The sequence below is a fragment of the Plectropomus leopardus genome, chromosome 4 (genome assembly GCF_008729295.1).
Source record: "Plectropomus leopardus isolate mb chromosome 4, YSFRI_Pleo_2.0, whole genome shotgun sequence".
In the NCBI taxonomy this organism is placed as follows: domain Eukaryota; kingdom Metazoa; phylum Chordata; class Actinopteri; order Perciformes; family Serranidae; genus Plectropomus; species Plectropomus leopardus.
The window spans coordinates 19,969,844-19,985,701 of record NC_056466.1 but is presented as its reverse complement, the minus strand read 5'-3'; the positions used below and the strand labels follow the sequence as shown (position 1 = coordinate 19,985,701).

The window sequence follows — 15,858 nt, the reverse complement described above, 5'->3', positions numbered from 1 at the left end:
GGCTGGCGTTTTTGGGGGAGAGGGAATTGGTTGCCTCCATGGAAACACTGCAGACATAGATCAAATAAAACACCCTCTGAACATCTTATATTTCCTCTCAGGTTTTGATCAAATCAAGAGCGAAACAGCTGTCATACCAAGTTTGAGGTTGGGAGGCCCGACCGCTGGCCACATGGTGGCAGTGTTGCATCAGATTGGTTGCAATCCACACAAGCAAAAATGAACACACACACACACACACAAACACACACACAGACCAGGGACAGGTCAGTCTAGAGCATTGTGCTTTCATGTCGCCGTTTGCGTTTAATCAATATAAAGGAAAATAGGGGGAAATGGACAGAGAGAAAAAAGGGAGTGTGCTCACTGCAGTAAAGATGAAAAGAGAAAATTAGGGGTCTGGAAAACAAGGAGAAAAGGGAATATGGGTTGGACAGGGGGACAACAAAAGGAAAGGATAAATGTTTAAAAGGTTTTTGTTATCTTAATTCATATTTTATATTATGTGCATGTTCATTTGAGAAATATTGTTCAGGAGGAGAATGTGCTCATTTGATGAAGAAGTTGAAAGAATAGATGAAAGCATGAGTTAGAGGGAGGGATGGAGGAGTATGTCAGAGAGAGAGAGAGAGAGGGTGGAGGAAGGGAGAGGCAGAGTTAGTGGATAAATGAGAGAGCAGCGCTGGCTCAGCCACAGCGTCTTACTGCCAGGCGAAGGAAGGAGTCCAGGAAACACACACACAGATCAGTGGGACCTAACCAGCTGTTTCCAGGAGCATCTCCTGCAGCCTGAGCCGAGCTTTGGATGCTTGGACTTGATGCATCTTCACATGGAGGCATCTGGAGTGGCTTGTGCTCCAGGATTTATTCTCTAACCTGTGGCAGCGTAGGAGCGCAGACTTCAGCAGTGGGACGATCCCGGCTGTGGTTTTTGGATTCTAGAGCTATAAACTCACAAGCGTGCACACAACGTTTTACCTTTAGCATCATGTTGTGTACCCTCTGTTTTTTTAGCATGACTGCTGTCAACAGTTTGGACTGTGAGTGAGAGCCAGCCAGAGTTTCTGCTTGTGTGTGTGAATGTGTGTGTGTCAGGATGAGTGTTCCTATGTTGAAGATTGGCGCGGTGCTCAGCACCATGGCTATGGTAACTAATTGGATGTCCCAGACTCTGCCGTCGCTGGTCGGACTCAATGGAACCGTCATTTCCCCTGAGGGCACACATGAGCGGATCGTCAGTGTATGTATTCTGTATATACACATTTTACACAAACTCACTGTATCAGTAGTTAATTTTGCAAAAGAAGGTGCTTTTTGGCCGCCAAAAGTTAATCATTTGCATTCTCTAAAATCAGTCAGTTTAATAATGCAGGTTTTTTTTTTGTAGACGAGCAGCTGAAGTTATCTTGTGTTCTTTTCAGTGTACAGTCACATGCTTCAATCAGCTGTTGTGTGCACATCAACACCCACTCTCTGTGAATATAATTGCATAAGCTCTCTAATGTGACATTTCATTTGATTAGAGAAATTGTTGCATTTGAATTGCTGCAAAACACCCAGACAATCAACAACAATTACAGAGAAAAGGAATCAAATTTAGAGATCTAAACATTCAGGAAAATTTAGCCCACATATATGCAGCAGTTATTTGATCTGTTCATTGATGCAGAAAATAGAGCAAAGAAGGAAAACAAAAAAAAAAAAAAAGAAAAGATGCTTAGAGAACCATATTTAGAACATTTGAAAAAAAGAGCACAGCATGTTGCCAGTATGAAGAATAAATAGTACTGATGAATAAATGAACAAATAAATGATCTTTTCTGTTTATATGAGTCATAAAGACCACATGTACAGTATGCACCCGCTGCCACACACACAGACAAAGACAAACACACACACACGCGCACACACACACACACACACACCACACACACACACAAGCAGAGGGGTAATAGGATTGCTCTCTCTCTGACTTACTGGGGTGATATTTCTCCTGGGGAAGGCTGACTCACCCGTGGGACAGCCAGCGATTTGTTGCCCTAGCAACACCCTGGCAACCCCCAACATGTAGATGCTGGACCACTGCAAAGGTCTCTTAACTATGTGTTGAAACTCTGTGTGTGTGTGTGTGTGTGTGTGTGTGTGTGCGTGCATTTGTGTGTGTGTGTGCATTTGTGTGTTTGTGTGCATTTGTGTGTTTGTGTTTATGTGCGTGCTTGGGCTTTGCATGATTTAGCTTTCTGGCTGGAGAGGCGTTTCACAGCTGCTTTGTGGCGGTACTTTGCAAGTTCAGCAAAGTGCATGCAGTCTCATGCAAGTAGACGCCTACACACCAGCACAGGACACACTCACAAAAACACAAACACATTTGAGAACTGGCTGAGAACAGATGGGGATGCTAGAGGTGCAGTGTTGCTACTTTATGCCATGGTAGGAGATGAGTGTTTCTGTAAATCTGTTTGACAGTGTGTGAACATACATTTACATCATACAATACACATATACACGGTGAGCTTGATCAGTGGCTTCCTCACAACCTGATGTACAACTGATGTACCTTCAGAGTCGTATAGGAGGAGCTCGCCACCCATCGTGTTCAGAACTGAATGTAATTGGACACGACAAATTTTATACAAGAGGATATCGGTACATGTTTTTTTCATGCCATTGAAATGTCAGTGTTTGAATTGGTTTGGTCAAGTTTATCTGTTGCTTCTAAACATCTCGTTTATTTGTGACTGTTGGCTATGAAATTCTATGATATTTCAATTGTTAATCCATTACTTTTAGCCCCCCAAAAAAGTAATTGTTTGTACATTCCTTTTAGCTAGCTCTCCATTTTTACCATTTATCCATTACGTTTCGCTATTTTAACCATAAAGGCTTTTACACATCGGGGCCATGGTGCATAAACAAATTTGCATCAGAACTATTCATGCGGGCACTAACCTTAATGATAATTGCAACCATCAACCTTTGTTGTGAAATCGGTTCTGCACACCGTGAGTGGTTGATGCTTTTTGCGAAAGCTCAGAAAAATAGACCCATTCTGAAAACATTATGTTTTTATGTTATGCTGCTTTTTCGCTGCATAATAATGGCGTTCTGTGTGAAAGTGCTCATGACAAAAACAACAGTTTGAATAAATAAAATGATGTGCAAATTGCATGTAAAAAGCCCCAGGTGTGTACTGAAAACAGTCCAGTTTAATGTTGAGTCTCTATTGTGATCATCAGTTTTCAGTTACTTTTAGTGAAATATTAAGACTCACCTGCTTGTCTGCTGTCTAACTGGTTTTTTCATGTACTCTCACTTGCAATACATAGTATTCAGGTGTTACAGCTGACTCAATATGTAAATATGTTTTCAAAATCAAATTGCTTTTCAAATAAGATGAACTAATATTAAATCTTTTACTTTATTTCCTGACAGAGGTACCCCTTCAAGTGCGAGTACCCCTGGTTGATGCCAACATTTGGAGATTTAGATTTTTGTGTGTTAAAAAAAAAGCAGTTACACTTTTTTGTCCTATCTCCTCAGCCTTTGCTTCTGTCTGTTAAACTCTTGCAGGAGTTTAGTTCTGTTAGCTATCTACTCTCTCTCTCTCTGTCTCTCTCTCTGTCTCTATTTGCACTGATCACAATCAGCTGAGCTGCCTGAGTAGATTTTTATCATTTTTCCCCTGTGTGAAATGAGCCCTTAGGTGCCGTATGTCCTCCTCTGTTTAATTACATTGAACAGTAGGCACAAATGCTGCTTATATTCTCATCCCAGCCACGTCCTTCTGTTTGAAACCCCCCCTACCCCCGTCAGCTCCATTGTAAATGGGACTTCAAGGTTACCACACCAAACCCAGCTGATTGATTTATCAGATGTTTCCCTCCAGGCCTCCGCCTCCCCCTCCCATAGTGCCCCTCACGTCTCCATCTTCCCGGCTTCCTCCTCTGTCGTTATTCTTTTTCAGGGTTTGTAGGGCAGCTTCTCTGCCAGATTGCTGTGACAGGCTGGTGTGTGTCAGGTTGAGCCTTTACATTGTTCTTGAACATTACCATTACTGTAAGTAGGTCAAACTGAAGACCTAGTTAAACCTCACAAAATGTGTTTCCTAATTTAATGTGTTGTGAATTTGGTCCAACGCTTAGACCTCAGGGAACAATTGCTGTCATCTCAGCACTACCTAATGAGGTCCCAAATAACCCCCCAAAATTAAAATAAGAAACAGTTGTTATATAACAACTAAGGGGTTATTTTGGAACTATTGATGAATGTATGTGCCTCGCTGTGTGCCACAAGACTTTAAAAAATCAAAAAATGCACATTGTTCCCATTAAAAAGTATTTGCTTTATTTGTGCAACTGAATACTTAATTGTGAAATTTAACCACTACTGAATAGCTAATGTGGCAATTTTAACACCACTGAATTCATTGCCTTTAAATAATGTAATTTTGAATTTACCTGGAAAGTGGTGCACTTTCAAAAACTAGATTTTAAACCGGCAATGTCTCATTTAGCCACTTAAAGGAAAGGAAACACGCTGTAAACAGAACACTAAAAGGTGATAATATGTTAATATGTTACGATATTGTGTTGTTAAGACAAACTTGTTAACAAACTTATTCACACATCCAGAAGATACAGAGAAGCAACAACATTCATGTAGAGTTGTGCCACCTGACAAATCCAGTATTCACCCTACTTTTTTCTCTGTTTTTGGTCTTCACCAAATATGTAGAAATATCTGGCTCTTTAACTGCTAAATATGCTGCTATATTTACCAGCTTGGGTCGCAAAGTTCATCTGTCTACCTTCGAGGCAGGTAGTGTTCATTCAGTTTAGTCTCAACACTGGTGATGTGTCAGCCGTTAACGAGTCAGCTCTATGAGTCAGCTCCTTTACGTGAACTTCTGAACATTTCTTTTCTCTTTTGTTATGGAAAGAACACTCAATAATGGGATGATCCCATAAGGTAATTGGTAATTACAGTCCGGAAACGTCTCACTTTGGTGATAACTTAAAAGCCAAGCATGGTGAGACTTTTATAGGCCTATTTTGCGGCCAAAAACAATGCTATGAGCGCAGTGAAGGTCAGATGACGCTTCTATGTGGATTTGTCACTACAAACGACCCCTTTCTGATCCAGTGTTCATAGAAGAATGTTTATTATAGCGCCTTAAAATCATATTTTTTTCAAATTCAGTTAGTCAAAGTCTGATTAATACATTTATAAACAACAGTTAACCAAATTAGATTGGTTACATTCAGACCAAAAAAAAACAAAAAAAAAAAACTTTAGCACGTCGGCCACCACTTATCATCAAATGAACTTGATAGGAATCAGTCATGCTTTAGTCTTACATCTTAACATGTGAACCCTAAAGAATAGCCACTTTAAAGTTGAGTTTTTGAAATTGCATCTCTTGAAATGACCCACTGTAAAATTCAAAGAGGGGACAACAGCGTAAATCTTGCCATATAAATCCAGATAGATGTTTGGTGAAACTACTAAACTAATCATTTAGATATTCTTGGATAGTTTTTGTCTGAACAACAATATGGCACAAACAAAAAAATCAAAATTTTAGACTTAAGTTGAATGTTATGGCTGAAAAAATTAATTTGGCACAAGAAAACATTCAGTATGTCGATGAAATGCGTGACTAATATGTAAACGAAATGGCAACAGCAAGAGTAGGAGCAAAGTCGTGCTTTAGTAAGGGCTTTGAGTCGGGTAGAAATCATTTTTGTTCAGATTTCTGGGAGCTCTGGGGAGCCGGTGACTTTTTGCCAGAGAGAACAGCAGCTCGGGCTGTGGATGCAGAGGATGGAAACTCTCCAGTTCTGCTGCTAGCTTTCCTGGACACAGGCATGTGGGAGATGTCACAGCTGATTTTAGCTGCAAATGAAAAAGATCTAATTTAGACACAGATGTCTGTGGTGCAGTCAAGTACAATAAAGTGTGAAGAGCGTGCACTCTCCTTTTTAACATTAATGGACTCTTAGATCACAATATGTGTCCAGTCAGGATCTCCTGCAGTCCCAAGGAGATTTGCCAAGACGATAGAATTAGACAGAAACATTTTTAGAGGAAAATATTTGTCCACCCTTTTAACAACAGCCTGACCCGAACAACATGCTGAGCAAATGTGTGTTAGAAAATTCACAAAAGAAACAGCTTCAGCAGTATGAGTCATTGGGGCCTTCTGAAAAATGCTTTTACACAAAAAAAACAGATTCACACAAAATAGCCATAATACAGAAAACACAAAAAATAAAACATCAAGGTCTGTGCAATGTAGCTTTAGCAGTGACTTCATTTTTCTTTAAAGAGTCACGCAGTGAAGTATTGGTTTACAGAGTGACATTGCTTTCCCTTTCATATCAAAATGCAGACATTTTTATAGTGTACATAAATATATCTTATAGACTTATTGAGATTTAAAATCATGTTTCCATGAGCGACCTGGCAAAGAAAGCAGCATAAAACATTGTTACAACAATAAATGCAAGCAGACAAATACAACTATCACGCATTTCAAAGAGCGAGCACAACATCCAGCTAAAATGCAACACAGAACAGTCAAATACATTTATATGTGCAATTTCCCTGCACATGCCTCCTGTATACACTGTGCTCCTTTATTCACGAAGTGCTTCTTGAAAACATAGTGTATGTTCGTTGTAAACAGCCTAAAGGGAAGCAGATCCTGAGGGATACAATTCAGGGCCAAATATTCCATAACATCATTTCTAGTGCTCATGGAGCTTGTGGTGCTTGCACAGTATGGAAGCGCATTTGATGAGCAAGAATCTCATGGCAGCCGTGACGGCCATGGTCCCTCTTTCTGGCCTCAAAGCCTGTTTGTTTTTTCCTCTCCCCGCCCTGCCTCTCTGTCCTCTCCTCCCAAGACTACCACAGCAGCAGGACGTTAGTGCGTGTGCTTGATTGGTCAACAGTCAGGTGTGTTCGTTAATAGTCTGAGAGCTAGAGCACACCCTGACACAAGCTGAAGAGTTCGTACATTTGGAGTGCTACTGGAATATACAGTTTGAGTATTCAGAGCGCTGCACTACGGGAGCGGCAGAGCGTACCCGGGGCACTCTGGAGACAGAGCAGCAGAGCGCCAAGCACATTAAAAGTGAGACTTTGGCATTTGTTAATTCATATAGAAACAGAACGCTCTCAGTGCTCTTATTTTAATATAGAGCATAAAAAGAAAACGTTTTTAATTCAGAATGTTATTGATGTAAATAATTAATGTCATTGACTATTTCTCCATAGGGACCAATCCTGTACATAAATCTGATACATGGCAAAATATGTAAACTGCAAACCGTATAAATGTTGGCCCCCCTAACAGATGTATGCTTAGAAATACGATGTAAATAATTCAATATAAGGCTGTCCAATATACCAATATTATATGGATATTGTGATATGAAAAGATATCATAATAATAAAGTGATGCACTTTTCTGGGCTTACCAGACTTTTAACTGATTGTTCATGTGAAGTATTTTTAATTTATATGGGGGGAATTTAGAGTTTCACATTAGCGTAACATGAATATTTTTGGACTGAGGGAGGAAGCCTGAGGCCCAGGACAAAACCCACGCGGACATAGGGAGGAGAAACAAACTCTACACAGGAGGAGGTGTCTCTGTGAGGCTGCACTGCTAATCACTGAGCCACTGTGGTGCCCTATTTAACGGGATTAAAGGGTAGGGAGTGAGGTGGAGGGAGGAAGGATGATAGAAGGATGGATAGAAGAAGTGGGTTTGGGAGATGGACGAGGGAGAGAAGGGTGGAGAGATAAAGAGGGAGCTACTGTGGTCAAACCTGAGCTTGACAGTCTGCGGCCTCTTCAAAATACCCTCCTCCTTCTTCTCCTTCTTCTCCTTCTCTTCTTTTTCTTTCTCAGCCTTCCTCTACATTTTGCTTTTCATTTTTTCCATCTCTGTCAGTCTTGGTCTTGTGAAACTAGAAACCTCCTCTCATCTTCTTTATTTTAAGAACGAGCTCCTCAAGTTCCCTTTTATCCCTCAGTCTGTTTTACCTCCGTTTTGGAGCGCTGATGTTTTTCAGTCATTAGAAACAGGAGTTCACGTGAATTCAAGTGTCCCTCTTGTGGATGTGCTCCTCCAGTTCCCGATTCTTCCTGTATTCAAGCTGCAGCTTTTGACACTCAGACATCACCATTACCACCTGGTTTTCTTGCTCTGAGACTTTTCATTTGTCTGACTTATATCTTGGTTCCATCTCGTCATAGTTGTGCTCGTCAGTCACTGGGCAGCATCCATCTTCTCCTCCTGGAAATGGAGACTTTTCTTGAGTTGGGAGATTTCTGACTCGTGCTTTGTGATGGCCCCCTAACTCTTTTTGTTTCCCTCTTTGAGCTAATCTCCCTGATCTTGAAAGGCTCCTCCAGCCTGCTTATATTCAACATTGTCAATAGTGCAGCAAATCACTGCCTTTCCTTCAGTGATTTTCTTCTTTCATTTTTCATTTTTAGTTTTTCATGGCACTGTGTGTAGTAGACTTTAGACTTGAGTTGCGCTGTGAAGATTGTCTCTGCAGTAGACCATATTTGACTGTAATACCTTCATTGTCAATATTTCCCTTTAATATAGACTCAGTTATTGAAAGTATGCACTATTTAATCTAACTTACTCACTTTACCACCCAGCCAGTAGCTATACTTAATGTCTTGAGCACTTAAGTGCATGTTTAAATAGCACCAGGTAGTAAGAAAGTAAAACCTTTATCTGACCAACATGCCAGCACAGCATAGATTTCGCCCACACTTGTGCACTTCTCAGCACACTTAGGAGACGTATTCAGAGCCAAGTGTTTCCCACAAAGCAACACATGCAACACCAGTTCAGCTGCTGGTGGAGAGGAAGATGAAGGTAAAACCACCAGTGACTGTTTGCTATTTTCACTGATGCCAATTAATGCTAATCATTCATCAAGATTGTTGTCAGATCTGATTTTTACAGGTCTATTTACTGACTTGTTCTCTTAGCACTATAAAACTATAAAATGTCCCAAGAAGATGCCATAAAAGGAGGAACTGTAGATGAATTTACATTTGAATTGTCATAGAACTTAAAGTTTACCAGTAAATAACACAGAATGTAAAACTGATATGTGAGCAACTGACAAAAAAAAGAGAAATCCTCAAATGAAATCCCATAACTTAAACTAAGTTTCACTTTGCTGACCTTCTCTGTTAAATGCACAGCTGACACGGTTTTCCTGCAGTTACTTCATTAACGCAGAGCTTGTTTGTGTGCAGGGTTTGTACCCAGGCTCAGAGGAGGGCTGGCAGGTGTACAGCACCGCCTCAGATCCTGACGGCAGGTGCGTGTGCACGGTGGTCGCGCCGGCACGAAACCTCTGCAAACGAGACCCTCGGAGTCGACAACTACGCCTGCTGACTGAACAGGTGTGTGCGCGTGTGTATTTGTTTGTGTTTGTCTCTTCACTCTGAGTGCGTCCCTGCATGTTTCAGTGGTCAGCATTGCAATGCAGCACAGGGGAAAGGCAGCGTACTGGAATGAAATATTCACTGGACTGTCTCTTTGTTTTGACACTTGCAGAGACACACATGAACAGACACACACACACTCAGGTTTCACTGACAGATGTATCCCTGATACATCAGTAGCTGTATCCTCTAAAGACTCCCAGTCATTCAACATGCCAAAAGAGTTTAAACTCAAAGGAAACGCTGACAGATGGGTGGGAAAGAAACACTTTGTTCTATATTGCAGAGTGCAGCTCTATAAGGGTATTTGTATGCTTGAACGTGTCTGTGTTCATATATATGTGTGTGTGTTTATGAGTACATCTGGCTGCGTAAGCACATTTCTCTCAATGTATATGTGCATCCTGAGAGAAATAAAAGTGATTTGTGACAGAAGTTGATGAATTATTGAACACCATCAGGCCTGCAAACATTTCCCAAAGCATGTTCAACTGCAAGGCTCACACATCAGGATATATGCATCCTGCATTCTCGACAAAGTACAAGTATACCACGGCACACTAACGATAACATCACGGGGATTATTTTCATTCGCTGCTGGTGTTGCATCCTGTACTCTTCCCACACAAAAAGAATCTGAAAAAAGATGAACACTATCTGAAATAACTTCTTCTCCTCGTTCCTCGTTCTGTTCCTGTTGGGAGGCTTCCCTATTTATGAATCTTAATTAGCTCAGCGTGTCTCTGGAAGTGGCACCTAGATCCTGCTGTGAGTGTGAATGTGTGTGTGAGAGTATGCATGTGTGTTTACTCGTGTTGTGCTCATATTTTTCCGCTCGTCTCCGGCCTCTCTAGAATGTGTTACATGGGGAGATGTGTGGGTGGGTTTTTGCCTGAGTGTTTGTTTGTTTGGTTTGTTTGTTTGCATATCACTTCTGGATATCTGGGTCATTTTTTTATAATGGATTTTCTTGTTTTTCACGCATGTTTTTTCATTCAATATCAAAAGAGATGTGAAGTATCTGGTAGCATTTCAGGATGGTTAATGAGAAGAAGCGGGGGAGTGTTTGTGTCTTTAGAACAGACTCAAGGTGGGAATCTCATGTTTTAAATGGATCTAATGAGAAGCTTCTTCAAAGAGAAATGTGATCCGTGTGACTGTGCATCGTGTTTTTGGGCCAAGGTGGCAGCAATATTACAGGGTCGCTTCACCTCAAACACAGTCTGCACCCAAAAACACATTTTCTGACACCTCTCTTGGTTTTATTTGTCCATTTTTGAGTCATCCGTTCCTGAGATTTCTGCCACCACCTCTTTACAACTGTGATGGAGGGAATTTTTTGCTTGTGGTGCTCATAGCTGTACAAGATTTCATCAAAACTTCAAAAGCAATGTGTCTTTCTAGAATCAGATTACTGTGAAAATTTGAACAGATATTTGTGCTCCCAAGTGGAGGAAATGTTGGTTGAGTCATGAAATACCTGGACTTTAAAAATAGCAATTTCTAGGCCTGTAGAAGTTTTGGGGAAAAAAGAAAATTAGCTTGAAAAATACCTGGATAAGAGTATACCATATTGTGTTTATATGGTGGTACTGTTTGGGCAGATCAGTCAGATTATTTGATGTTTCTCTAACTAGCTCTTATTATCCTGCTGATTTCAACTCAGATTTCAACATTGGATCACTATTTTCAACTGGTGACACTTTTGGGTGTGCTTACCAGTGCTGCTGTGACTGGATGATGATGAAGACTGTGAGTTTTTTTCAGCCCGAGGACAGTCGCATTTAGGTTTAATTTACCCATGGTTGATTTGCTTGGTCGTGGAGGTTGATCTTCCCCCCATGACCACCAGATTTCTTCTTTGCTTGGTTTAATACCTTTTGGCTTGCAATTCAGTTGTAATCAGAAACTTCATAGGACAGTCGATGTATGCAGACCAGTGATCGGATTTAAATTACGGAGCTCGACTCAAGATGTAATGTTACAGGACCCAAGGGACTCGACAGCAGTATCGATAAGCTCAAACATTATCCACGTGCGGGTTTTGAAATAAGTACGGGGGTTTCAATCCCCATCTCTACTCCTGAGTGGAACTATCTGCACAGGTAAATACCACGAGAGATGTGTAAGAAAATGTGTTATGTTTCCAGTTTGGCTGAACTAACCCTTCAAACCTTCCATCACGTCAACACACGGCCAAATTTAACAACAACAGGTGTTTGGAAACAAATAGCAGGTGGCAGTAATTAAACACAGCCAAAAACCAATCATAAGCATTTCTGGCATTGCAGGATACAAACAATAATTACTCATCATATCAACCGTGTGTGTGTGTGCGCGTGTGTGTGTGCCAGGTTCAGAATGTGAGTCAATCTATGGAGGTGGTAGACCTACGGACATCCAGAGACCTGCAGTATGTCCGGGACTCTGAGCCACTGCTGAGAGGAGTGGACGGACGTTTACACACTTACGTCGCCAACCCACGCGCTCTGACGGCTAAGGGCCTGCAGGTAAACACACACACACACACACACACTCATGCACGCACAGACAGTCAGACACCCAGACACACACAGTGTAAGACGGTCGCTGTAGGGAACACATAACCTTTGGTGTGAAAACATTGATTTCACGCATGCCAAGCTGAAGTTTCCTGCCTGCACTCAGACACGCGAGCATCTTTCATGAAGGGGACAAAATTTGTCTTGAAGCTGTCAATTCGCTGGCTTCATGTCCGCTGTGTAAAAGTGTCACATAGTTTTGTACAGAAGGTGCCAGCAAAACTGCAGCCTCACTGCACACATTAAGACTTTGAGCTTTCCAAAAAAAAAAAAGTCTGTCAAGAATGAGTCTCACATTTAAATATTAATGATGAAATTTGCATAATATTTACACACACACATAAGCAGAGGGAGTTCATGTAAAACATTCAGTCTGGTGTCGGCATTTTAAATTTGCAGGAGAGAAGATAAGATTACCTGGCTGGGTAAGTGTTGCCTTTTATTGAGGGAAATTTAAATGTATTGCACCTCTTAAATTAGGAGTACTAATCTCATCAGTGTGTATTTTCTGCCATGATGCCGCTGGCAGGCATCTGTGCCAACAACAAACCAGCAGGCAAGTGGAAGATTATCTCAAGAGCTATAGAGAATGAAAGGCTGTGGATCTGAGGAATGAGGGTTGAATGATCCTGAACAGTTAAATTAGCTGTGACACTGATGGTTTAATGTCTGCAATTGGCAGCTCAGGACCCCTAATGACACTGAACGAAAAGGTAGTAAAACCCTGTCAACTGTCACTACTCCTGCATGTAATTTTCCCAATAAGCATTGATTTGGAGATGTGTGTCTTATTGGACTTCATTGTGAAAATGGAGCTAAATTTGGGCCGAAGCAAAAGTTTTTTTTAGATATCTAGGTCGCATGAAGTAGTTGTTTCAACAGCATTTCAGTGACTATATTTCAGTCCTGAGTTAGGACATGCCTCAAATTTTATGTCATTTTCAACCAAACTTGTTAAATACATTATATTATTTAAACTTAGAAGTCTAGATGTCTTTTGAAGTGATTTAAATCAGGGCATCCTGGCTCACTAAAACATTATTGGCCAAACATTACACACAACAAAATAAAATTATTGGCTGGACCAGTAAGAGCACCTTATTCTTCAGGGCACAGCCTTATGATACAGTCAGACCAAAGTTCACTAGCAATTACCCTCAGTGAGGAAGGAGGCTAATGTATTTACTTTCACACTAGAATTAATTCATGATTCTTTCACTTTAGATAGAGTCACTGTAATGTATTTATTTATTTATTCATTTATTTAAAAGGATTCCTATGAGCTGATGTCAGTGGCACCAGCCGATCTTCCTGGGGTCTGAAATTCAGTGCGTCATGTTCATCACACTCGTACAGAGGCGTGTGTGTGTGATGTGCATCAGATTCATGAATGAATGGTTGAATGAATGAACCTCTATTTTAAACATGTAAAAACAAAACACACAATTAAAAGCAAACAAGCTATACAGCAAGTGCCATGAAAAAAAAAACAAAAAGACAAATAAAAGGCCTATCCAAAACCTATACATCTATCTCAATTACAAACACTCAAGCTACTTAAACTTCAGGAGAAGGAAGAAGTACACACTTATCTGTTCATACCCCTGTTCATCACAAAAGACGCTGTGTACACTGCATCTGTGCTACCCTATTTTCATCACATATGCACCTCGAATTATGTCACAGTAGGTGTTTGTAGAAGTTCACTGAAGCATCCGCACTGATACACATTCAATAACAATCTCATTAATCAATAGTCTCGTGGTCAGTCCATGAATTAGCCTCAAGGGCCTTCACCAGGGAGTAAGAAAAACTGTGGCCAACACTGGACATAGGTGTGAAATTCACATAAGTAATGTAACATTACATTAAAACAACATTGATTTTTGGTTCACAACACAGGACACAAACTGTGATAACATGTTTAAATGTCCAATTTAGATTGACCCTCCGAGGTCAAACCGTCAGTGTTTGAAGCCCCAGGAGTCTATGAGGGCTGGAGAGTTCACTTAAAAGGCTGGTTTTTCCTCTCATGTATGTACAGTAACTATAAGACTACAGCCAGCACCCATTATCTTAGCTTAGCATAACAACTGGAAACAGGGGGAAACAAATAGCCTGCGTTTATCCAATTGTGATCAAATCTGCCCACCAGCACCTTTAAAGTTCATCTATTAAAACACCTTAAATATCTTTGTTTCATTTGTATGAAAGTGAGGCGTATAAAGAACAAAATTATGTTTTACATAGGGTTATGTTCGGACTGTTTCTAAAAGTAACTTACTTGAAACTCTGCTAGTTGCCTGGCAACTGTTACGCTAACCTGCTGCTGACCTGTTACTTCCCAAAATGTCAAATGTGGTTCCTTTAGAAATACCAAACAGCAAACATACACAGATGAATTTAAGAATGTAAGATGCTCATTGATGCAACATTATAGAATAACATCAATATTTAAAAATCTTGAGATGCTATATGAACTGGACAGAGGCTCTATAGGAGGGCAATGAAAAAACAAGCTCACACACACACACACACACATACACACACACATACATTACCCCTGACTTCCCCAAATAGAGAGCATTTCCGCCTCCCCATAAATCCATTCTGCCTTTCATCTTTTGCCGAGCATCTTCTTAACAACATCACGGGGCTCTGGGGTCTGTTTTTAAGTTTTTATGCAGTTTGTGTGTGTGTGTGTGTGTGTGTGTGTGTGTGTGTGTGTGTGTGTGTTGCTCCTTGGGGGTTTTCACAGTCATAAGCTTTTGCCTTTGCACTGAGAGGCAGAACTGGTGAATATTTATGCGATGTGCAGCTACAGTAAGTTTATCAATAACTAAACAGTATTTTTATCCCTTGGGGGAAAGGGAACAAGGGAGATGGAGAAAGAGAGGTCAAATAGAGAGATTAGGATGGACAGATGGATGGAGGACTTGAGAGGAGCTGGAGGAAAAAGAGGACGAAATGGAGAGAAAAAGATGGCTTATTTCTGTATTACCATTTTCGCCTGTGGGAGGGAGGGGGAGAAGAATGAGCAAAATGAAGTGAGAGGAGAGGTAAAGGTTAGGCAGAAAGAGGGGCAGAGATAAAAGAGTGAAACAGGAGGGGAGAGATTAGAGCGATTAAGACGAAGGAGGACATACGGCAGGGGAGGGATTAGCCAGGTAAAGCGTTTACTATCTAACAGGCCGTGACATTTTCAGCATTTTGTCAAGATTGGTTTTAATGCATATTAATGAACTTACATTTATATGCAAATTATGATGCCAATACCAATCAGTGAGGATGAAGTAGCCCAATTTAAGGTCAACCCAAGCAATCACAAAATTTCCACACTATTCTCTTATGACATGAAAAATAATGGTGCCAAAAAAGATTTGCAAAAGGAAAAGTATTTAGGTCCTGATTTGAAGATAAAAGGGGACGGATTAGGCACATAAAGTGTTTGACTGACTGCCAAGTCTGTTTCCTGGATGTGTTGTTGTGTTTGTTTGCGGGGGTGTGAGATGTTCTGCCGAGATGATAAGCTTTTTGTCTTCCCTTTGACACTTCTTTTAATCTTTTCTTTTTTTTGCCATATCAAATCCAACTTCTCGCGATACACAGCAAACAGTTTTGTGGGGAGCATTTGATGGCGAAAAGACATTTAAGCGTCAACTCTAAACAGAGAAATAAACGGGTGCATTAGGAGGAACCTTTATCCTCCTGCTGAATCACTGAGTCATGTGTCAAACATAAAGTGCATACACTAAATATTGATCTTCATTCAAGCTGATTGCAGAAAAAGTCATTTTCTCCCCATCCA

At 40.7% G+C, this 15,858-nt stretch overlaps 1 protein-coding gene across 1 annotated transcript in view; it reads left to right on the top strand.

The window, feature by feature from the left end:
• The first annotated feature begins 672 nt into the window (after positions 1-672).
• LOC121942148 (noelin-2-like) overlaps positions 673-15,858 on the top strand; it is a 31,292-nt gene continuing 16,106 nt past the window's right edge. Inside the window, exons 1-3 of the mRNA XM_042485275.1 lie at positions 673-1,240; positions 9,298-9,447; positions 11,844-11,999. Of these exons, the coding sequence (XP_042341209.1) occupies positions 1,097-1,240; positions 9,298-9,447; positions 11,844-11,999 (450 nt within the window). The 5' untranslated portion in view covers positions 673-1,096. The remainder of the gene's footprint in view (positions 1,241-9,297; positions 9,448-11,843; positions 12,000-15,858) is intronic.